Here is a 23,510-nt window from a genome sequence, read left to right as displayed (position 1 = left end):
GTAACAAAATGACTTAGATTGGATAATCTATAAAACAGAAGTCCTCCCCAGGCACTGGGCGTGATGTTTTCCTAACGTGAACTCTTGCTATTCCTTCTCGTAACTTCTTACATTTAGAGCTGATCAACTTGTTTCAGAAATGTCATTTTTTAGATTGGTATATTGCCCAGTGGCAGATAAACATAGCATGGGGTAAAGGCTTATCTGGATATTTGCTTAATGTCACATCTTGCTAGAGTTTAGTTCTGAGAAACTTCTTATTACCTATGATATCATCTGTCCTTTAAAATAAAGTCAAGCCAGGAGCAGTGGCTCACGCCTGTAACCCCAGCACTTTGGGAGGCCGTGACAAGAGGATTGCCTGAGCCCAGGGTTCGAGACCAGCCCGAGCAACTTGGCGAGACCTTGTCTCTACAGTAAATTAAAAAATCTGCCAGGCATAATGGCGTGTGTCTGTGGTTCCAGCTACTTGGAACGCTGAGGTGGAAGGATTGCCTGAGCCCAGCAGGTCGAGGCTGCGGTGGCCGGGAGTGTGCCACCACACTCCAGCATGGACAACAGACTGAGACTCTGACTCAAAAAATAAAAATAAAGTCAAAATGTGCTCAACAGCAACATAAATAAAAGGGAAAACCCAGTACGCCCCAGTCATAGTTGTTTGAGATGTGAGATGATCAGAAAATGCCCCTTCCCATCTTTGTTGTAACGACCTCTAGTCCGCTGTGGAAGCAAAGTGGTGTCCACGTTGCCAGTACATCTCTTCATCCGAGTGGCCATCTCCTCGGCGTTCAGAATAGCATTGATCATCTTGAAGCTCTTGAAAAACCCAGACCTCAGACCATACTCACATAGAAAGTGGGATGCTCCTGCAGGTCCAGCCACGCAGAATAACAGGTGACAGAGGCAGAATCTGCCCGGAGAGGGAGGGGGCTCTTGGCATGAAGACCCCCGTGGTGTCCCAGCAGCCTTGGAGGATGAGGGAGTCACCTTGCCCCAGGTGCTCTGCCTCTCAAATGCAGGACGCGACTGGGTGTCTGTCCTGGGGTGTCTGCAGCCACGACTTTTGTCTCTGCTGCCGACGCCCAGCCTGCTCTCACTGTCTCGGCTGCCTCCTAACTGGTGTCTCTCATCAACCCTCGCCACCACCCGTCAGTGCCCTCGAGGGCCGATCTTGGGATGAAAACATGATCGTGCCTTGTCCTCCCCCCTCAGAATGGCTTCCCACTCAGGACAAGTTTGTCTGTGATCGGCCCAGCCTCCCTCTCCTGCCTCAGCCTGACCTTTCCCCCTTCCCATCCTGTGGTCCAGCCACAGGGCCTCACCGGCCCCTCCCAGCTCCTCAGAAGCTCTGGCTGCGGCCTGCCTAGGCCAGGCTCCTTTAGCTACAGCGTCTCATGCAACCACAGACCCTCAGTGTCTATGGGGGTTGGTTCCAGGACCCCTCAGATGCCAAAATCTGCAAATGCTCAAGTCTCTGATATATGAGGGGGACCCAAAAAACCCCAGAGTTATTTTTTGGAGGGTGGGCCCCTGATAGTCCAGGCTTCCTCTGTTAGATCAGTGTTCTAGGAACCCATCGGCCTCCCGGGCCGGCTAGCATTGTTGTGAGAGGCTGCGTTCGGCTTCAGTGAATTTTTCTGGAGATTCTTTCACTGCTTTTGCCCATTTTGTGGTGGGTGATTGACGAGCGCGCCTGCCCACACCGGACGGAGTGTTCAGCAGTTTTGACCCACGTGGGCACGACCCCCATGCCTCACCCTGAGTGACTGTCCACCCGATCTTGCCCTGAGTGACTTTTTTGTTGCTGTTTGTGAAAAAAAGTCCTAAAAGAGAAATATTTTGCTGCTGTGGAAGAGGTGAAACCTGAAACAGCAGAAGCACTAAAAGGCATCAAAATGTATGAGTTAAAAAACTGCTTTGAGCATTGAAAAGTGCATCTTGCTAGGTGTATTGCATCAATCAGAGAGGACTTTGAAAGTGACAAGTTTAAACATGTACAAATAAAAATTCCGACTTTTTGGGGGTTCTCCTCATACATTGGCATAGTGTTTGCATATAACCTCTGGTATCTTTTAAATCATCTCTCAACTGCTTCTAATACCTAATACCTAATACAGTGTGAATGCTGTGTAAATTGTCATTGTACTGTATTGCTTTTAAAGTCTGGGCTGGGCTCGGTGGCTCAGCCTGTCATCGCAGCACTTTGGGAGGCCAAGGCGAGTGGATTTCCTGAGCTCACGGGTTCAAGACCAGTCCAGGCAACTTGGCGAGGCCTCGTCTCTACAATAAATAAAAAATTAGCCTGGCATGGTGGCACATGCCTGTAGTTCTGGCTCCTTGGAAGGCCGAGGTGGAAGGATTGCCGGAGCCCAGTGAGTCGAGGCTGCAGTGGCCGTGAATGTGCCCCTGCACTCCAGCCTGGGCGATGGAGTGAGACTCTGACTCAGAAAAAAAACCCATATTACTTTCATTGTTGTACCAGCATGAATATGTTGTTTTTCTGAAGAGCTTCCATGCGAGGTTGGTGGAACACGCCATGCTGGGCCTGTGGATGGGGAGGGCTGGGCGTGCGATGCCTTCCTGAGGACACTCACACTCCCCTTGAAGGGAAATGTCCGACATTGTCTCTTTGATTCCTGTGAGACCCACCAGAGAAGACACCTTGCTGTCACTGGGGTGTCACCAGCACCACACCCCAAATAGGGTTAAATGAATACACCTCCGGTGGAGTCTGGAGCAGTTTCCAGTCCCTGCTGAGCTCTTGCCTCCACAGAGGGTCCTGCTCGCATCAGGCCACCAGGGACCACATGAGGCATCTGCCACACCCCTTGAGCACCTTCCTCTTGGGACTGTACAGTGGAAGACAGCTATGCCCTGTGGGGCTTACCTCGCAGACAGCTGGCTCACCTTCCCCACAGTCGCAGAACTGTGCCTCGCCCCCTTGAAGCCCCCCAGCTCTCCCAGGAGTTCTGGGAGGGCAGCCGTCACCCCCTCAGCCATCAAGGTCCTTCCCCCTGCCCTCCTTCCTGGCTCCGATGTCCGTGACCTTTGACACCACCCGAAGGAACAATATGGCGGCCTTCATGGACAGTCACCTCTGTCCACACCCCAGCCAGTCCCAGGGCCAACACAAAGGCTCCTCTTAAAATGAGGGAAACGTCTGGCCCAAAGCAAATGCAGGTCTCCACCCCTAGAGACCAAAAATATTGGCAGAGTTCAAAAAACAAGCAAATAACAACAATAAGCACAGAAATCTTTAAGGTCCAGAATTTAGCCAGGCCGTAGGACATATGTATTTCCTTCTCTTTAATTGTCACAAAAAATCCTGTCAGTCCTGTTTTTTTTTTTTTTAATCTCCATTTTAGAGATGAGGAGACCTGAGGCTCTGGGACATCAAGTGACTTATTGAGGTCACACAGCAGCAGGGCCATGGTTCAAACCCAGATCTCCCGACTTCATGTCTTCCACCAGGGTTCTGTAGAACATGATGACAGAAATGGAAATGGAAACACAGTTTATTTTCATTGGTCTTCCTGGGTTGTAGAGACCCAGACCATTCTGTGATGGCAATAGCCAAATGGGCTTGCTTGAAGACACATTCTTTACATGAAGACTCGCAGGATGCATGCTTTTAAAACAAAATTTCTCTCTGTCGCCCAGGCTGAAGTGCAGTGGCGCGATCATAGCTCACTGCAGCCTTGAACTCCTGGTCTCAAGGGAGCCTCCCGTCTTAGCCTCCCAAATAGCTGGGACTACAGGCATGTGCCACCACGCCCTGCTAATTTGTGTAATTTTTCATAGAGATGGGATATCTCTATGCTGCCCAGGCTGGTTTTCCACTCCTGGCTTTAAGGGATCCTCCTGCCTCGGCCTCCCAAAGTGTGAATCACTGTGCCAGGCCTGATTTGTAAGGGTTTGTTTGATCTTCATCTCTTCACTGTGTCCAGGCTCTTGTTTAAGGCACGTTCCCTCCAGGTGTCTAGTTCTTGGTGTGTGTGTTTCTCCTTGTAACCACTTGACTCCCAGCACCACGGCTAGAGGCCTCCTGTGTGGGCCCCAAGGCCTGCTTGATGCTTCGGTGGCCTGCGGGATGCTTCTCCAGGGGCCAGCGTGACCTGGGGGGACACTGCCTAGCGGTGTTTATTCTTAGTTGAGGTGTTTATTCTTAGCAGTGTTTATCCCGCCTGGCATTCCAGGTAATTGGCCACAAGCTACGGCTCCTTTCCTGCTATTCATTGCGAGTGACAAAAATAGGTGCAGCCCTCTGAAAGGTGTACCTGTGCCTCCTGCCACTGGCCTCACCACCTGGCAGGCACCCTGTCTCCCGGCCACAGGAAGCAGGGCTGTGCCTCACACAGACCTGGGCACCCAGGGACTGGGCAGGCACCCAGGAGGCCACACCCCGTTATGGAGCCACGGAAGGAGGCGGGACTTGGGGGAGGGAAAAGGGGAGACTGGGCCCTGGAGGAGGAGATGGGCACACGGGCGGCTGGGGTCATGGGCCCCGCTTGTCGCATTCTGAGCCCTGAGTGCCTGGGAGGCTCATCGGCCCCAGATCTGAGCTGGGCTGAGTCGGGGGGTGAGAGGTGAATGGGCCAGCTGCAGGGGCCGGGGTGAGGGGCTGAGTGTGCACAGTTTCCTGCCCCTCTGTGCTGTGGGATGGTGAGCAGCTGACTTTGTCCCTGGACTTTCCTTCACGGGAGGCGAGGCGGGTGTGCTCTGGGGTGGGTATGGAGCCTGCCAGGGCCAAGGCGCCTGGTCCTGCCTTGATTTGGAAGGTCTTGGGATGCTTTGGGGTCTGCAGGCTGAACAGGCTCCTTGGGGGATTCTGAGCCCACCGCGCCGGGAGCCCCCATGCGGGACAGTCCCCAGGACGCCCTCCAACTCGAACATTCCTCCACTGCAGAGCTTCTCGACTGGGGTGAGTGTGGGGAAGACAGGTTCCACCTGAGGAAGGACCAGATGCCGGACCAGATGCTGGTCACAGGCATGAAGCCACTTGGACAATTGCTCAAAGTCGTGATCCGGGTAGAAGCTGGGACTCTGGGCTCAAGTCCACCCCTCCCACGTCCTCTCCCCCATTTTTTTTTTGAGTCGGAGTCTCACTGTCACCCAGGCTGGAGTGCAGGAGCACACTCACGGCCACCACAGCTCAACCTGCAGGACTCAGGCGATCCTTCTACTTCAGCCTTCCAGGTAGCCGGAGCCACAGGCGTGCGTCACCATGCCCGGCTAATTTTCTTCATTTATGGTAGAGATGAGGTCGCGCCAAGTTGCCCAGGCTGGTCTCCAACCCCTGGGCTCAGGCCATCCTCTCGCCTCGGCCTCCCAAAGTGCTGGGATGACAGGCGTGAGGTCGAGGCCGCAGTGAGTCGTGATCGGGCCACTGCACTCCTGCCTGGGCAACAGAGTGAGACCCTGACTCAAAGAGAACAAAAAGAGGCCCTAGAGAGCTCCCTCGCCCCCTCTGTCAGGTGAGGACTCAGAGAAGGATGGTGTCTGTGAACCAGGAAGCGGGACCTCTCCGACACTCACCTGCCGGCAATCTTGGTCTCCAGCCTCTGGGACTGTGGGGAGTACATCTCTGTGGTTTACAATCCCCCAGTCTCTGGCATTCTGGTATAACAGACTGAAGGGGCTGAGACTTCCCCTCACCGTGCTCACGGGGAAGGCCCCCGAGGGAGGAGCAGCAGGGGCTGGGTCCTGATGGCGCTGGGAGCCTCGTCTATGCAGCCTGCCTATCCCTCTGGTGCTTTTTAAAAGATGAAATTCACATTGTCATTAAAAAGACAACACTTTTTTCTCGCTTCCAAGGCAAGTCATGTTCATTTGGGAAGATTCATAGAAGCAAAGAGAAGAGAAAAATTATCCACAACCCCACGGCTGGGTAACTGCTGGAAACATTTTTCAGTCTGTGTTTTAGGTTTCCCTAGGCGGTATGTACACAGACCAGCACGTTCTTGCATAACCAATGAGATCATGAGGGATAGAACGTACTGTCCTGTAACCTGGTCTCCCCTAATGAACAGCTTTCTTTTTTTTTGAGTCGGAGTCTCACTTTGTCACCCAGGCTGGAGGGGAGGGCCATGCTCCCGGCCACCGCAGCCTCGACCTGCTGGGCTCCGGCGATCCTTCTGCCTCAGCCTTCCGAGTAGCCGGAATTACAGGCACGCGCTACCACGCCCTGCTAATTTTTGATTTATTGTAGAGATGAGGTCTCGCCAAGTTGCCTGAGCGGGTCTCAAACCCGCAGGCTCAGACAATCCACTCACCTAGGCCTCCCAATGCGCGGGATTACAGGCTGAGCCACCGAGCCTGACTGGACAGCTTTCTACATACATATGCGGATGCATCTAATGGCACCATGGGTGACATGGTGGCCCCCCAGGGTGGCTGGCCACAAGACACAAAACTCCCCGAATGGAGACTTGTCGCCCGTTTCCGGCCCTTCCCCACGAACGATGTGCCACCCAACAACCTTGTAGTCGAACCTTTAGGTAACCCATAATTGTTCCTTCCCAGTCAGTCCTCACACTCAATCTTAATTTTTCGAGAAAAGAAGACAGCAGGACAATGGGATTAAAGTATTGAAAGCGTCCGAGGCCCTCTCTGGAGCAGAGGAGGGAGGGGTTGGGCTCCAGCGTTTGCTTGTTATGTCTCCGTTTCATCTCAAGTGCCACCTCGTTCCTATTTGACAAATGTTAGTGAACAAGACACAGCCCCTGTCCTTCAAGAGGTGAACCCCTAGTAGCAGAGATACGAGACATAATAAATGATTTTTCTTCCTTGTTTAGCACAAAAGTACCTGAATTTGAATCAGGAGCAGGAAGGACAAGCAGGACCTAATTATATTCATACTAGGTGGCGTTTAATGAGCTCCTACTGTGTCTGGAATTGTTCGGATAGTAAATGGTATACGTTCACCATTTAGTTCCCACAGTCAGCCCATGAGGTCGGTACTGTGGTTCTGACATTAGGTTGTTGTAGAAACGGAGGTACAGAGAAGTCAAGTAACTTACCCAGGGTCACTCAGCAAGTAGGTGGTGGGGCTGGGCTTTGATCGGAGACCCTGGGGGTTACAGCTGTCAGCCGCCGAAACATGCTGCCTTTGGGCTGGGAGTGCATCTGGGTGACATGGAGTAAGCACTGTGATTTCACCCTCTAGGTACTGTGGCCTGCAGACCAACTTGCTGATGTCCCCCCTGGTGGGGTTCATGGTGACCAATCAGTGCACCTTCCACAGCCCCATCCGCTTTCCCCAGATCCCAGCGGCGGCCTTGGCAGTGGAGAGGGTGGGCCGCTCCAGCGTACACTACCGACTCGCCCTGTTCCTGCCGAAGCCCACCCCGGAGCCACCCTCGGTTGACCACCGGGACCTCAGTGACGGCCTTTTCTCGGGTCACCCCAAGCTGGCGCAGTTCGATGCTCTGGCCTGTGCCACTGGGTCTTCAGTTCATGTCTTTGTGAATCCAGCCACCAGCCAGCCGATGAGCCTCCCGGAGGACTTCAGGAGAGGCTTACAGAAGCTGCTGGGCCCGGCTCTCGTGTAAGTCACTCACATGGATCCGGGCACGTCATCAAATAAAGTCTAGATATTCTCCTAAACATTTATTTTAATTTCTTTGCCCTTGACATGACTGTCCATTCCTTAAAAGTTTCCATAAAGCCGGACTCGATGGCTCAGCTTGTCATCCCAGCACTTTGGGAGGCCGAGGTGAGTGGATTGCCCAAGCCTGTGGGTTCAAGACTAGCCCGGGCAACTTGGTGAGACCTTTTCACTACAATAAATCAAAAACTGGCCGGGCGTGGTAGTGCTTGCCTGTAGTTCTGGCTACTTGGAAGGCTGAGGCAAAAGGATTGCTGGAGCCCAGCAAGTTGACACTGGGGTGGCCTCTAGCCTGGTTGACAGAGTGAGACTCCAACTCACACACACATACACACACACGCACACAGTTTCCGTAGTGGAGTCACCAAGCCCCACTGATCAAGCACCTCAGGCTGGGGCTCAGCCACCACAGGGTCGTCCCCTGAGCCCTCGGCGTCACCCCCAAGGAAGGATCCACCCATCCCTCCCTCTTATAGGAGAGGTGACCCGTGGGGCTGTGAAGTCCTACTCCTTTATATGTTTAAACCAACAAATTGTTGTTGCTTTTCCTTTATGCCCACAACTTAGTCACCCGGCTGAAGTCTAGAAGTAACTACGAATGAGGAAACTCTTTGATGCTGAAATCCATGAGGACCGTATTTTGGGGTCACAGTAAAAATGGCTGCCAAGGACTGAGTGCTGACAGCACATGTGCTAGAGGTCATGGCCTCAACAGTCCCGTGACTGTTCTACGTGGTAGTATTGTTATCACCATTCAAGCTCCGTTACAGATGGGAACGCAGAGGCTTTAAAGAGGACAGTTGGTGGGCAAAATGGTGAGGCCTCGTCTCTACCATAAATCAAAAACGAGCTGGCTGTGGTAGTGTGCTCCTGTGGTTCCGGCTACTTGGAAGGCTGAGGCGGAAGTTCGAGGCTGGGGTGGCTGTGAGTGTGCCACTGCACTCTAGCCCGGGAGATGGAGGGACACTCCAACTCAAAAAAATAGAAATAAAAAAATAAATTAAAGAGGACAGTTGGGTCAGGGGAAGGGGTTCCATTCAAGGCCCATTTCCATCTCAACACGATGGGGAAAACTGCAGGCTTAATCTCTCTAGGTCTCAGTTTCCTCATCTGGAAAACATGATCCCTGGCGACCTTTGCCACTTGGACTCCCAAGTGCCTTCCATGAGTACAGAGACTCTTGATCTGCTGTGGAAGTCTGTCCAAATCCCTGCCCTCTAGAAAGATCTGTGGGATCCTCAAGACACAAACAGATGCCAGGAGCTGGCCTAGTCATAGAGTGACTGAGAGGCTTTCAGCACACTTCACACTGTCACTCTGCCACCTGAAAGATCATTCACCGGTGACCTGGCGTGTGCAGGCATGGCCCTCGCTGCCCTCTGGCCCGTGACCTGCTCAGGAGGGCCATCAGGGACCCATCCTGCATCTGTGTGTCACTTCTCAGCCTTGGGGAGCCTGTAGACTCATCTCCCCTCCACCTCAGCTGCCTCACGACTCTGGGCACTGGGTGTTATCACTGTGACTGTCATCACCCCCACTGTGCAGTCAGGACAGGCTCTCAGGGAGGAAGGTGGTCTGCGTGCCTGTGGCACTCCAGCGTGGCAGAGCTGGGGCTTGAATCAACTAGACCTTGGGACCCTGGCCGGGTTTGACTTCCCTGCCATCAACTCTGCATTGCATCACAGTGGCACCCAGTGACACAGAGGCACATCTTCCAGGGACACCAAGGCTGCCCTTGGAAGACATACCCGGGGACGAGGCTAGCCCAGGCTCAGGAAGAGGCTTAGGGTCATTTGGGTGGGAACTCTGGAGTACTTGGAGACCTGGAACATGGTCTGGGAGGGGAGAGTTGGCAAAACCCTTCGGCCCATGGACTCCTCAACTGCAGTGAGAAACATGGCTGGAGCAGGGGGAAGGGGTCCCTCTAATCCCAGTGTGACCGACAACTGCCCGGCATTTACAGAGCTGCAGATAAAAACTGCCTCCCTTCATTGGGAGAGGTGTTCTGGTCTGGACAGTCAACGATGTAATCACCCAGTTCACAATCCTGGGTGTGACGTCCCGTGTAGTCCCTGCTTTATAAGATGGGAGAACGGGACCATGGTGACCATGGGGTGGGGAACCTCGTAGAGATGCTGTTACTACCAGTGTTTCCAACCTGTCCCCACCTAGGAACAGCTGAAGTTCAATGTGGCCTCGTGACTTGCTTTGGCTGATGTCAGTGAGCGTGAGTGATGGGGCCACTTTCAGGAGGTGGTGTCTGCCTGCCTGTGTCTGACTCTCCGGTGGACAGGGCACATGTGCAGGGGCCCTGGACCACAGCTGGCTTTGCAAAAGCCAAAGCCACATTTCTAGAAGCCACTGAGAAGTCAGGGCTGTCTGTGCTGCAGCATAACCCAGCTCATCCTCTTTCTCTTCTAAGTACCCACCTCGCAGGGCTGCTGTGTGACATGAGAAATGCATGTGCCCACTTGGCACAGTGCCGGGTAAATGGGCGCAGTGTTTGTCCAGGGAGAAATGAAGTGCTTATGTGCGCTCAACACACAGACACCTTCGGGGCAGGAAGGCAGCCCAGTCCTCACGTTCCTCGTCTTTGCTGTGCTTCTGTGAGGTTAATGAGACACTTTTCGATCCTATGTGAGAAAAAGGAAAGAGATTCTTAAATTGCATGGGGTGGTGGGACGCATTGTCCCTAGGGCCTAGGTCCCAGCGGGGATGACCTAGAACGGACAGAATTGAGAGTGGGGATGGCTTCTTTGGAAATAGCCCCAAAGTCACATAAATCTCACGAGTTAAAGTGTTGATGACAACATCTTTCTAAGGTGGCAAACATGAGGGCACACATAGGTTTTTAGGGGAACATTCTAGCTCCGTAAACTTGGTCTAAGACCACAGAGAGAGCCAACTCTCAATTGCGTGCTCTCGGAGGAAGCTGGGATTTTATCCTAAAAGTGGCCAAGTAAATTCGCATGACTCAAAAGCAAGTCCCTCCAGCCGTTCCCTGTCTGGCTCTGTGGACATTCCGGCTGAGCAGCTGATGAGTGGCCACGTGGCGGGGGTTTGCTGGGCACTTCTGAGCGGATGTGACTCGTGCATTTGCTAATAAGGGAGACAACAGTGACCCAAGGAGGTGAAGAAAACCTTCAGGTATTGCGGATTTTCTAACTGCATTTCGTTACACTCGGATTCATTTGCAAACCCACAGAGACAAGGGCTACCAGGCGCACACGCACGTTCTGCTGACACCGACGATGGCTCCCAGCAATTAATACTCCCCGTCATATTAAGCATCAAATAATACTTTGTGACATTACAGTATTTCCCGTTACAGATCAATTTTGTAGCATTTGTTCATAATGAGACTTGAAATGTTACCTAGAAACAAAATATGTTTTCCTTGAAACAGTCAGACCCTATTAGAAATCTAAGGTTTTACAAATCACCATGTTAGCAGCTCTGGCCTCTAGCTAAGCCTTCCCTGCTTTAAATAGTGTTAAATTCAGCTCCAGAAGCCCACGTCTCTTTCAGGGTTACTCTTCCTACATGCACTGACTTGAAAGGAAAAACCTGATGCTCCAAATATATTTAACGTCTTCCTATGCATAACTTAATAAATCAACCAGTATTCCCTTTTGGGAGGAGAGATAATGTCAGTGCCTTTTAAAAAAGTGTTATACTTATAATTAGGTTATGCAAGATTATTTTCTTATTTAACAAAGGATGCATTCTCATTGCTTTTTTTTTTTTTTAAACAAAGCCATCAGCCTTTCCAGATAAGAGGAGTTCTTCTCATGGCCACATAATCATATGCCGTGGATGCGCCAAGGAATAAAGAGAAAACATATGACACTAGATATCTGGAGTGGTACAACCTAACGGAACAGTTGGAAAGCGCAACTCTCCTAACAGAAGAGAGTTTGGAGCTAGGGCACTTGGACTTGAGTTCTGGCCTTGCCATTTGAGCACTGTGAAGCCCAAATCACTCAACTTTCCATTTAGCAAATGCTGGCTATTCTAATATATTAACATTTGAATAATTGTTTCCTTAGAGACAGGGTCTTGTGTTGCCCAGGCTGGTCTCAAACTCCTGGCCTCAAGTGATCCTCTCGCCTCGACCTCCCAAAGTGCTGTGATTCCAGATATGAGCCACCGTCTCTGGCCCTTATCTGTTTATCTGTCTATCATCTGAGAGAGACAGTCTCACTCTGTTGCCCAGGCTGGAGTGCAGGGGCACGCTCATAGCCACCATAGCTTTAACATGCTGGGCTGAGGCTATCCTTTTGCCTCAGCCTTCCGGGTAGCTGGGACTACAGGTGTTCACCACCTCGACTGGAATTTTTGAATTTTTTGTGGAGATGGGGCCCTCTGTATTGCCTAGGTTGGTCTCAAGCTCCTGGGCTCAAGAATCCTCCTCCCTCAGCCTCCCAAAGTGCTGAGATTACAGGTGTGAGCCACCCTTCCCAGCCTGATTTTTATGTTTATTTTTTACATAACTTCTTTTTTCTTGAGGAATAGTCCCATTGATTGAAGTGATCAGCATCCCATTCACTAAGTGAATAAGTACTGAGCACTCATCTGATGCTAGACTCCAGGTCCTGGGAAACAGCAGAAAATCCGGCAGCCAAACTGCTGCACTCATGCAGTGTCTATTCCAGCTTGGGAGAGACGGGCGACGTATCAGGCAAGATCAAATCCGTTTGTGTCGCCAGCGACTGGAACGGAGGCCCCCCGGAGATATACTCACCTCCTGACTCCAGAACCTGCGTGACCTTACTTAGAAAAGCAGCCTCTGCAGACAGCATGAAGGCTCTCTCAAGATGAGATCAACCATATGATCCAGGGGTCCCTAAATCCAACCACAAGTGTCCCTGCAGGAGACCCGGAGAAAGGACTGGAAGACTATGTGAAGACAGAGGCAGCGGCAACGCCCCAGAGTGATCCAGCCACAAGCTGGACACCCAGAAATGATGGAAGCCGAAAGACACACCTGGAGCCTCCAGGGGGGTGTAGCCCTGCTGACAGACACCCCATCTCAGTCTCTGGTCTTCAGAACTCTAAGTTTCTGCCCCTGTAAAGCCTCCCATTCGCTGTCATTTGTCCAGAAGCTGCAGATAACGAATATAAAAGATGACGTGGATCAGGAAGAAAATAAGATGGGGACACGCGGTAGGGACTCAAGTCAGGATTCCTTTAGACAGTGGAGTCCAGAAGGCCTTGTGGAAGAGATGCTGTGAGAGGGTGACCCGAGGCCGCAGACCGGTCTTCTGAGGCCAGGGACCGCGAGGGCAGAGGGCCCCACCTGGGAGTGGCCTTGGTGTGTTTGAGGACCAGGACATCTGGGACTGGATATGGGGGGGGTGAACGGGAGAGCAAGTGGCAGGAGATGCCGAGAAGGTGATGGGAGTGGGATTTGTAAGCCTCAGAGGCCCAGGGAGCCCGGATTTCCCAAGTGAAACCTGTCTCAGGCAGCCTTAGGGTTAGAATGACCTGCGGATTCCCGACCTGCCCGGAGGAGAAACACTAATTGAATATGTGTTTATTCAATTAGTAACTGTGAGCATACACTGAACATTCTAGTGATTGGATTAAAGCACCCAGAACCTTTATGATCTTATTCACGCAATCCAACCCATTCAATTTCAGGTGACTAATGACATCACCCATCGTATCTGTGAAGTCAAACCAGAGGACACAGAAGAAAACCCTCAAGGAGACCTTTATTTCCTTCACCTCCTTCTTACAAGGTGGAATTTCAACCTGCCAAAGGGTGTTTCTGCCAGTTCAGTCCATGGGTCAGAATATCACCTTGTCCTCATTCCATGGTATCAGCCGTTCCGGGGGCGGGTCCGAGGGTCATGGATTCGCCGGCCTGGCCGGGACACATTCCAGAACTCCGCGAGGCCCGGCTTTCCCAGAGTCCCACCGCTGCCTTCCAATTGGTGGTCATCGAGGAAGCACTCCGTAGGCCTACTCACTATTTCAAAGACCAGACCTACCTCACTGGTGTGTCAGGAAGGTCCTCTGAAGTACAGTGAAAGTGTTTCTCCCTGTCCTATGGCTCTTCCAATGTCTGACATTCATCTTTTCCTCACCTCTAAGTTCCTTTCTTTTTCACATTTTCTTTCTTGATTGCTTCTTATTGTAAAAACAAAACAAAAACCACGAAGACGTGGATTTCTTAGATGCACACTGGCGGGTCCATACAGAAAGACAGAGGTTTTAAAGAAAGAGGAATCGGAAACGTGACACTTGCTTGAAATAAACTTCCCTGGGATGACATCATGTTAGCGTCAACAGAAATTTCCCTTACCCACTATCAACAGTGGCGAACAGGAAAACCACCTGAAGTTAGAAGTTAAACAGGCAGCAGTCACTCAACATCCTGCCCCCGAGCCACCCAATTCCTCAACAGCAGGGCTTTTTTGTGGTTTATTCCCTTGTCGTTTAAATTTAACGGGGGAAAAAAAACCTCTTAAAAAAGCCATGTTGTAGAAATCTATCCCCATAGAGAATTGCCATTTACCGAGATTTTAATGTGCTTCGAGAGAAATCTTACTGAAAGAATAGTGACGACCATTTTCCAGTAAATGTCGAATGAGAAGCAGCGTTGAGCCCCGACCCGAGGTACAAACGTGCTTTTCTGGGAACGCAACCACTATGGGTTAGTCGAGTGCAGCAACCACCCAGGACATGAAGAAGCCTCGCGACCGTCTGCCGTGTTGGGGTGAGTGTCCGTCAAAGTTCATCGTGGTTTTTTGTGAGATCTTCCCCGTAATTGGTGGCTTGGCTCCCAACAAACATGTTCCAGTTCTCCAGCACCTCCTCTTTCGTCAGCTTCTCGTCCTGCAGGAGAGAGGAAAGCAGTCTGTCATGGCGACTCTGGCATGGCCAGAGTTCAGCATGATGCTTGTATTATCTAATGGTGTGCAGCATCTTATTTTATTTATATATAGATTTTTAGAGACAGTGTCTGGCTCTGCTGCCCAGGCTGGAGTGCAGTGGTGTGATCATAGCTTACTGCAGTCTCCACCTCCTGGGCTCAAGCCATCCTCCTGCTTCAGCCTCCCGAGTAGTTGGGACTATAGGTACCCACAACCATGCCCCACTAATTAAAAAACAAAAAAAAGTTTTTAATTTATTTTTTAGAGATAGGGTCTTGCTATGTTGCCCAAGCTAGTTTTGAACTCCTAGGCTTGCCTCAGTATCCCAAAGTACTTGGGATTATAGGCATGAGCCACCACACCCAGCCAATGTGCAATGCCTTAAATACTACACTGAACACTTTAGAAGCTGCTGGGCATCCCCTCCATCCACTGCACTGAGACCTCACACTGGAACACCCCCTGCTGTAAAAGCTGTGCTAGCATACCTCAGATAAGTCCCAAGTAAGCCAGAAGCCAGAAGAACCCACTCTGCCTACAAGCAGTACTGGTGTTCCCAAAACAGGCCCTGAATAACCCCACTTCCCTTGGTGGCCCAACTGCAGAACAAACTGCTGGCAAGACCCGAGGGTCCGGGGCCATGAGCAAAGTGGGGAAGAGCGGGACGTTTTTCTAGATCCCTATTTATTTGGGTATTTATTGATAGAGATGGAAGTAGGGGGTGTTGAAGCCAGAGCCTGAGTCTGCATGGGAGGCCTGGGCTTAGTGGGCTGGGTGTCCTTGTGCTTGACACGTCACAGATGTTCAGTAGGGATTTGGTGTGGAGGCCAAAGCAACGCCATCTTGGATGCTCATCTGCCATGTTGGCTTCTGCTCAACCCAAGTTCCAGGAGGGCCTCCAAGATTTCTCCTGTTCACCTGCTGTTCCTGTGTAAGAACAGGTGCTTACCACAAATCCTACCCTGTCAGAGAGCCGTATTTCAATTGTCCGTTGAGTCCCTTCGGAATTGGCCCTTCCCTGTGGTAGCTAAGCCCTAGGGGGTGATAGCGCATGGTCTGCCATCTTGTCTCATCACTGCCCAAGACACAGATGTGGCTTCTGTTCCTAAGTCCCTGTTAAATGTTTCTTACTACGAAGCTGGATATGCCTGCCTCTGACCTCTCAGCTTCCTAGGACGTTAAGGGTAGGTCTGCATAGACCTGCCCACCTCAAAACATTTGGTGACCAAAAGAATGGAAATGAGCTTGGTCAAGGTGTACTTAAATCCACATCCTGCCCACATGCGGTATCGGCTCGGGTCTACGGGTCTCCACAGAAGGACAGGAATGAAAAGTCTACACGAACAAGGCCATCAGGGTCAGCGCCATTGCCATAGCAGCAAACAAAACCAATCTCACGTCAGTGTCTCCCCTCAGCCAGCGGCCGGAAGGATGCCGTACCTTGTTTCTGTCTGACTCGTACACCAGGTGTCTGGCCTCAGCCTGCGCATGGTCGTAATCCTGAGGGAGGATCCAGTGGCGAATCTCGTCCTTGTCCAACTTCCCGTCCTTGTTCAGATCCCGGAACTCACTGAACTGCTCCCGTTCTGACAACACCCAATCTGGCTCAGGACCGCTCTCCTCGTGGGAAAACATGTCCGCTGCAAGGGAAGGCTGTTCTTGGTCATGGGGACGAGGGAGATGGGAGAAGCCGGAAGCCTCCTGGGTTGGTGGAAGGTGGTGAGCGCTCGGAGAGCTGCCTCCCACAGCTCAAGGAGGGTGTCTCGGGGATAACAGCATGGTCGTTTATCTGCTAGGAAGGCCATGTGGGGGGACCAGAGGACCCGGGCTCAAGAGCCAGGAGAGGAATTCCGGCTCTTGACTTAGCTCAGTGACTGGGACTAAATCATTCAGTTCTGAGATGGAGCCTTAAGTTTCCTCACCTGGAAAATGGAGATCAGAATTTATAAATCACAGCATTATGATGAAAATTCCAATGGGCCCTTGCTGTCCAAACTGCCCTTACACAAGTGAAAATGAGTAAGACTGACCAACACTGAGCATGTTCTAGGGTCCAGAGACTGTCTAAAAAGTTTTATACCTTTTATAAAAACTTCATAGCTGGGCTCGGTGGCTCAGCCTGTAATCCCAGCACTCTGGGAGGCCAGGGTGAGAGGATTGCCTGAGCCCACGGGTTCGAGACCAGCCTGGGCAACTTGGCGAGACGTCACCTCCACAAAAAAAAAAAAAATCAAAAGTCAGCCGGGAGTGGTAGTGCACGCCTATAGTTCTGGCTACTTGGAAGGCAGAGGCAGAAGAATCACCGGAGCCCAGCAGGCTGACGCTGGGGTGGCTGTGAGCATGTGTGCCACTGCACTCCAGCCTGGGCGACTTGAGTGAGACTCCAAATCAAAAAAAAAAAAAAAATTCACTTATTCCCATTCTACAGATGAAAACACTGAGGCACAGGCTTATCCCACATCCCACAGCCAGTATGAGCGTAAGAACATGGGCACTCTGCTTCAACCACGGGCTTACCACTGTGTCTACCTGCTGGCCTTCACACGTGTCATGCCCCTCCATCCTTATAACAGTCCTATAAGCGAGGTCATAGGTCACTATCCCCGTTGTACAAAATGGCAGGAAAGGAAAAAGAAGGAGACATTTGTGCAAATGCTTGTTTCATCGCTAGGTCTTCAGGAAGAGAGAGAGAGATCCTGGGGGCAGTTCCTCTCGAAGGGGAGAGGAGCCTGGGGCTGTCAGGTGGCAAAGGGAGCAGGCCGTGGACAAAGGAAAGTGACAAGGCCCTCAGCTGCAAGGTAGACCCCGACCTGACACGTGCCCTCTGAGGAAGAGCAGTCACGCAGATTAGCGAATTCCAGCTCCATCCAGTCCTGCAAGGATGGGTACTATTTTTTTCCATTTTACAGGTGAGGAAACTGAGGTTTAGAGGGATTCCACGACCCCCTGAGGGTCACACAGCTAGTCAGTGGGGAAGCTGGGACCTTCATCCCATTCCCCCTCCCACTACCCCACACCACTGCCAGTTTCCTGCTCGTCCTCACTGAAGAGGGGGCTCCCCAGAAATGGAAGGACACATGGGTGCCCGGGACCTCTGTATAAGGGTCCCTCGATTTTCAAGCACAGCGCCTCCACCCCTCTCTCCGTTCAGTGTCAAGAACGGGAAGCTTCTTTCAGGCAAAGCGACGCCACAAGCTCTGCCTGGCTGCACCAAGTCCGCGTGGGGTTGGGGGTCTGGGTGAGCGTGCCCTGCACACTGAAGCTGGTCATTCGCACTGGCAGCCGTTGCCATCAGTCTCTCTGTCCCCACCATCATGGTGAGAGGCCCTGACCCGCACGTGTCCCCAGCAAGGGGACACGGGAGCTGTCAGCATCTGTCATCCCACCAAGATGGTGCCACCAAGATGTCACATGTCTGATACCCACGAGAGACACAGGGAGCAGCATTTAGTGCTCAGCATCCAGCCTAATTTCTGATGATTAGGAGGACATGGCTGTCATTACCAAAGGCGCTTGCTCTCGGGTACAGGGTGGCACGATGAGACAGCCACCTGTCCGGAGACTGACAGCACTGAGGGCTCTGGCTTCCTGTTTAAAGGTAATTAATTGCCTTGATTGATATGTGTGCTCTTTCCAGAGGCCAGTGCCAAATCTAATGCTTGGCCAACTTTTACCGTATTGAGACTCGGGAGACCAGGGGCTGTCGTGACAAGGCAGTGGCTGCTGGAGCCATGGGCCACCGCAGCTGGCCAGGTCTAAACGGAACGTTCCCTGCTTCCTGCTCCGGTCCTTTCTGCCTGCCTGGGCAGCTCCTGGGCTACTGGGAAGGGGTCTAGGCAGCAATGGGGTTCTGATCCATGTGCGTTAACAACTCTCAGCCGGGCTCAGTGACCTGCTGACACACTTTTTTTTCTTTTTTGAGTCAGAGTCTCACTCTGTCGCCCAGGCTGGAGTGCAGGGACACAAATCATGGCTACTGCAGCCTCAGCCTCCTGGTAATCCTTCCACCTCAGCCTCCCAAATAGCTGGGTCTATAGCTGTGTACCATCCTGCCCAGCTAATTTTTTTATTTATTGTAGAGATGAGGTCTCGCCAAATTGTCCCTAGGCTCAGGCAGTCCTCTCACCTTGGCCTCCCAAAATGCAGGGATGACAGGCATGAGCTACCATGCCTGGTTGCACGTCTTGATATTGCTTAAGTAAGGCCCTTCAGGACAAATGCGTGGTATGATATTCTCAACCAGGGACGAGAAACCAGAGGCAGTGAACGGCCATACTATTGGGCAGTTATGCCCTTGAAAGCATTTATATCTTTAGGAAGAATGCCTTTCCCAGAGAGCCCAGGCAGCTCATCAGCTCTGCTGGTCACAGTTGCATCTGCTCAGAGCTTCCAAGCCCCACTGACCCACAGTCTGACTTCAGAGTGTTTCCCCTGCCTCTGTCTGCCCCTTCTTCACTGTAAATCTACGGGGTCTCCAACGCCACTCTGCAGAAGTGAAGCCAGGCAGCGTGACACGGGGCATGTCTCAAAGTCACAGGTTGGTTGGCAACAGCCCAGGGCAGGGTCAAGCTTCTTGTCTCTTTCCCATGGAATGGGGGCTGATGATACCTCCCTGACATTGCGCTACAGGGGCTGACGAGACCTGTTGGGCTGGACGTTTGCAGGAGTGACCCTTATGGACTGGCAACAGCTGCTAAAGACACATCCGGGGGGAACAGTCAGACACGTGTGGGCGGGGGAACGTGGCTGGGTCAGGATGGCCAATGGGCTCCTGGCCAGCACTCACCGATATACTCATCCTGATCCACAAACCCGTCCCCATTCTTGTCGATGTCCTCCAGGGTCTCCTAGGAAGCAAAGGGAGGGGATTGCGAGTTGGCCACGAGCTCCATCACCCTCCTTTGCCCGACTGTCACGCCTAATGCGTGGGGACTTCCGGCTCCATCTCCTCCTTCCCTGGGCGTCCGACTCTGATCAGTATAAAACAGGCAGCGGTTTCCATCCCCACTCCCCCAGCCCACAATGTCAAGAGCAGACACTTTCTCCAAAGGAAGATGCACCTGCAGCCAGATGTGCTCTGGTATCAGAAAGTCCTGCCAGCCATCCAATCTTCCACCTTAGCCAAAGCACCCTAGAGAGCCTGCTAGAACCCCGTGTGAGAACCACTTGATTACATGACCACGGACACAGTCTCCGGTGCCAACTGGATCATGAACACTGAGTTGGTGTCAGGGAAATAGTAAACAACGAGCAACTGAAAAATAAAAGGCATCAGGCTTTTTAATGTATTTACTCTGTATTTGGCGCACTGGACCCCTTGATTGGGTATTCTGCTAGGGTCAGTCATTAACCGAGTTTATAGCCACTCACAGGAATAGCCAATCCGAGCACAGAGAGCCAGTTCAAAGGCAGGGAACCTGCTGTGGATAAGTCCCCATCCACATTGCCCTCTGCAAATGCGCTGTTTCGTGGCAGATGTTGGGTGGTAAAGAGAAGGAATTCTTAGGCACAGCCCAGCCCCTTGGGTCATGGTGGTCCTGAGGATGAAGCCTGAGGCAGGAGTGGACTCCTCGCCAGCTGGGTCACCAAGACCACCTGAGCTGATTGGAAACACAAGCTCCAGCCACCCACTCCCAGCACTGAAGCAGCAGGGAAATGGCTTGGGGCATCTGCCTGGAAACAGGTGCTGGCCTTTCCTTAGCTGTCAAGGAAAATGAAGATAGCTAGGACCCAACAGGACATTACAGGAAGCAGTGACACCCTGAGGCCTGACACAGCCTCACAGCCATGTCCGATCCAGTCACTGTCCCTCGGCAGAGGTACTTTCCAGCCATGATCTTTTTTTTTTTTTTTTTTTTGAGTGGGGATCTCACTCTGTTGCCCAGGCTAGAGCACAATCATAGCTCACCGTAGCCTCGACCTCCTGGGATCAGGCAATCCTCCTGCCTCAGCCTCCTGAGGTAGGACTACAGGCGCAAAGCACCATGCCTGGCTAATTTTTAAATTCTTTTGTAGAGATGAGGTCTCAGTATGCTGCCCAGGCTGGTCTCAAACTCCTGGGCTCAAGCAGTCCTCTCGCCTCAGCCTCCCAAAGTACTGGGATTGTAGGCATGAGCCACCCGACCCAGCAACAGACATAATCTTTCCTGTGAGTTTCCGTACTGTTTTAACAATTCGGCACCTTCCATTTCAGAGTCTGCTTCCGATTCCCCGAGAGCTGAAACATGGGGCAGAGAGACCACCTAGGTGCGCACTAAGCCCTACTCTTTCTAGACACGTGTCTAAACCACATCTCCTGCCTCCCCGTGTATCTCGGCGGGGCCACTGAATGAAAGAGATCTGTCTTCCCAGTCCCTCTCTTCCTTTGCCTGCCAGTTGGCTGTTGCCAAGATGACCTTGAAGCCACAAAACGGCGGAGTGAGAAAGAGGGATATGGTATGGGTACTGGACAGTACTTAGAGGAGAACTGCCTGGGAGACCCATGTGCCTGTGCCCGGTGCCCATGCCTGGGGCTACTTGTTACAGCAGCTCAGGCTAGCCTGTGCTGGCTGATCCACTGGGTAGACAGCTCTTCTAGAGCATTCCACATCAGAGTTCTGCCCCCATTCCCTTCCGGCTGGAAGCATTCTGGAGGAAGGGACATGATTCAGGGACACCTCACTCCCTGGTCTTTTCCCGGCCCAGGACCTTCCTATATCTTACCAGAACCACAATTTCCTTCATGTGCTCAAACTCCTCTGGGTGCAGAAAGGCAGTGAACTCCTCGCGTGTGGCCGTCAGGTCTCCGTCGAGGTCTGCGGCCTTGAACCTCCTCTCATCACGTGGCAGCATCTTCTTGAAGGTGTGGTGATCCGAGGAGTCTTGGAACTCCGCAGGGTTTCCTGCAGGGTGGATGCCAAGGTTTACACCGTGCTGCTGAGGAGGGCACTGCCTCCCAGATCACCCCTGCTTCGTGGCCGGTGGTACATGCTCATGGGAGACCGGGGTCTGGCCTACTGAGATCCTGAAAATATCTACCTCCGAATGCCTTTAGTACGGGGCCCTTCAAACCACCCCATGGTCTGGGCCTCGACAGCAGGCACAGGCTGGAGACCATGCTGACGCCACCCTTCTCTCCACAGTTCAGCTTCCACCATATTGTTCTGCGCTCTAGAATGCACAAGGCTAGCTGGTTCCCTCAGTTCCTTGTCTGAAGGGTCCTGTCTGACTTTTGAGATACCCTGACTCTGGCCGTGGGTACCTCCTGTGTTTCCCCCAGCCCGTTCCTCTGTCACCTTCACCCTGTGCCCAGGAGGTCTGCACCCCACCCTTCACACCTCACTCCTCCCTCGTTCCCTAGTCCATCTGTCTTTCATCCAAGCCCCTCCCAGTGCTGGATGCATGGTCGCAGCTCTGCCTTTCCGATGGACTCACCTTCCTCACAGGTGTCTCTCTCTCCCCATGACAAATCCATCCCTTGAGGACTGGCTCCCACATCACCCTCTCCGGGAAGCCTCCCCTGACTGCCCCGGCCCACTCAATCCCTGCTATCCAACACCAGGCGGCATGTGAGCCTGCAGTGCAGACACACTCCCTCCTGCTCTCTTCTCTGTGTGCCTCTGAGAACAGGTAGAGTCAGGGGTGACCTCGGGGATTCTGTGTTAATTCCTCACGCCTGTGACTTCACCTGGAGTCAGGAACTCTGTGTGTTCTGAGCAAGCAGAGGGAGGGTACCACTCGCAGGGACTGTGACATCTCCCTGCAGTGGGTGGGTCTCGAGAGAGGGCAGAGAGTCTCCCGCGGGAAGTGTGTGGCCCAGGCCCCTACAGCCCCCTTACCTAGGTAATACCCATAGGTGGCCTGCTTGTATTCCTCCCAGGAGATCTTGTCGTCTTTGTCCCGATCATAATCCTTCCAGACCTTGGCGACGCTGTCATAGATGTATCTCTTCTGCACCCGTTTGATCCAGGTTTTCAGCTCCTCGGTGGTGACAAAGCCATCTCCATCGCTGTCGATGCGGTCAACAATCTTCCTGTAGTAAAAATGAAACAAGTCCACATACCTACGATCAAGGCTTGCGTGATCCCGGCCAGCAGAAGAGCAAACACCTGCACAATCTAAGATGCACGAAGAGCTGAAGTCGAATCAGTGATCCCAGGTGCTGGAATGGATATGGCTGTTTTGTTTTGTTTTGAGTCAGGGCCTTGCTCTGTCGCCCAGGCAGGAGTGCAGTGGCATGATCACAGTTCGCCACAGCCTCAACTTCCTGGGCTTAGGCAATCCTCCTGCCTTGGTCTCCAGAGTAGCTGGGACTACAGGAACATGCCACCATGCCTGACTAATTTTTTTATTTTTTGGTAGAGACAATGTCTCACTACATTGGCCAGGCTGGTCTCCTGGGCTCAGGCAATCCTTCTGCCTCAGTCCCCTGAGTAGCTGGTACCATAAGTGTGTGTCACCACACCTAGCTGATTTTTTTGTTGAGACCAAGTCTTTCTATGTTGCCCAGTCTGGTCTCCTGGGCTCAAGCGCCCCTCACACCTCAGCCTCCCAAAGTGCTGGGATTACAGGTATGAGCCACTGCGCCTGGTCTGGAAAGGACCTTAAACTTTATCCTTCCATGACTGATATGTTTCCCCCGGACCAGTGCCGACAGCAGACACCACTATGGGATTACCCGCCTCTGTCCTGATAAACCTAGAGGTGACACCAGACCTCCAGAGAGACCCGATGGCATCAGGTTCAGCACCATACTCTGAAGATGTCACCAACTTCCATGTGTGATCCATAGGATGAGGCCTGCTCATTTTCCCCGACTAGTCCAGCTCCCTCACTTCGGAGTAAGGGAAACTGAGGCCCAGAGAAGTGACCGACTCTTCCAAGAACATGCAGCTAGAATTTGGTTCACTGGCGTGGGAACTCACATCACCTGGTTCCAGATCCAAAGCAAAAAGTGGAACATTCTTTAAAAATTTTTTTTATTAAAAAAAAATTTCTTTTTGAGTTGGAGTCTCACTCTGTTGCCCAGACTGGAGTGCAGTGGT

The 23,510-nt window shown here is 52.2% G+C and overlaps 2 protein-coding genes across 2 annotated transcripts in view; one reads left to right on the top strand and one right to left on the bottom strand.

The window, feature by feature from the left end:
- Positions 1–7,550, top strand: part of LOC103276288 — a 111,284-nt gene extending 103,734 nt beyond the window's left edge. The window contains exon 2 of the mRNA XM_008073698.1: positions 7,166–7,550. Within this exon, the coding sequence (XP_008071889.1) occupies positions 7,166–7,550 (385 nt within the window). The remainder of the gene's footprint in view (positions 1–7,165) is intronic.
- A 5,755-nt stretch (positions 7,551–13,305) lies between these two features.
- Positions 13,306–23,510, bottom strand: part of RCN1 (reticulocalbin 1) — a 17,223-nt gene continuing 7,018 nt past the window's right edge. Inside the window, exons 2-6 of the mRNA XM_008073697.2 lie at positions 22,305–22,498; positions 21,190–21,368; positions 19,274–19,334; positions 15,928–16,127; positions 13,306–14,449 (exon numbers count right to left, since the gene is read on the bottom strand). Of these exons, the coding sequence (XP_008071888.2) occupies positions 14,342–14,449; positions 15,928–16,127; positions 19,274–19,334; positions 21,190–21,368; positions 22,305–22,498 (742 nt within the window). The 3' untranslated portion in view covers positions 13,306–14,341. The remainder of the gene's footprint in view (positions 14,450–15,927; positions 16,128–19,273; positions 19,335–21,189; positions 21,369–22,304; positions 22,499–23,510) is intronic.

This window comes from Carlito syrichta, unplaced genomic scaffold (assembly GCF_000164805.1).
Source record: "Carlito syrichta isolate Samal-C Ts95f unplaced genomic scaffold, Tarsius_syrichta-2.0.1 Scaffold316023, whole genome shotgun sequence".
Taxonomy (NCBI): domain Eukaryota; kingdom Metazoa; phylum Chordata; class Mammalia; order Primates; family Tarsiidae; genus Carlito; species Carlito syrichta.
This window is presented reverse-complemented; position numbering and strand designations above follow the sequence as displayed.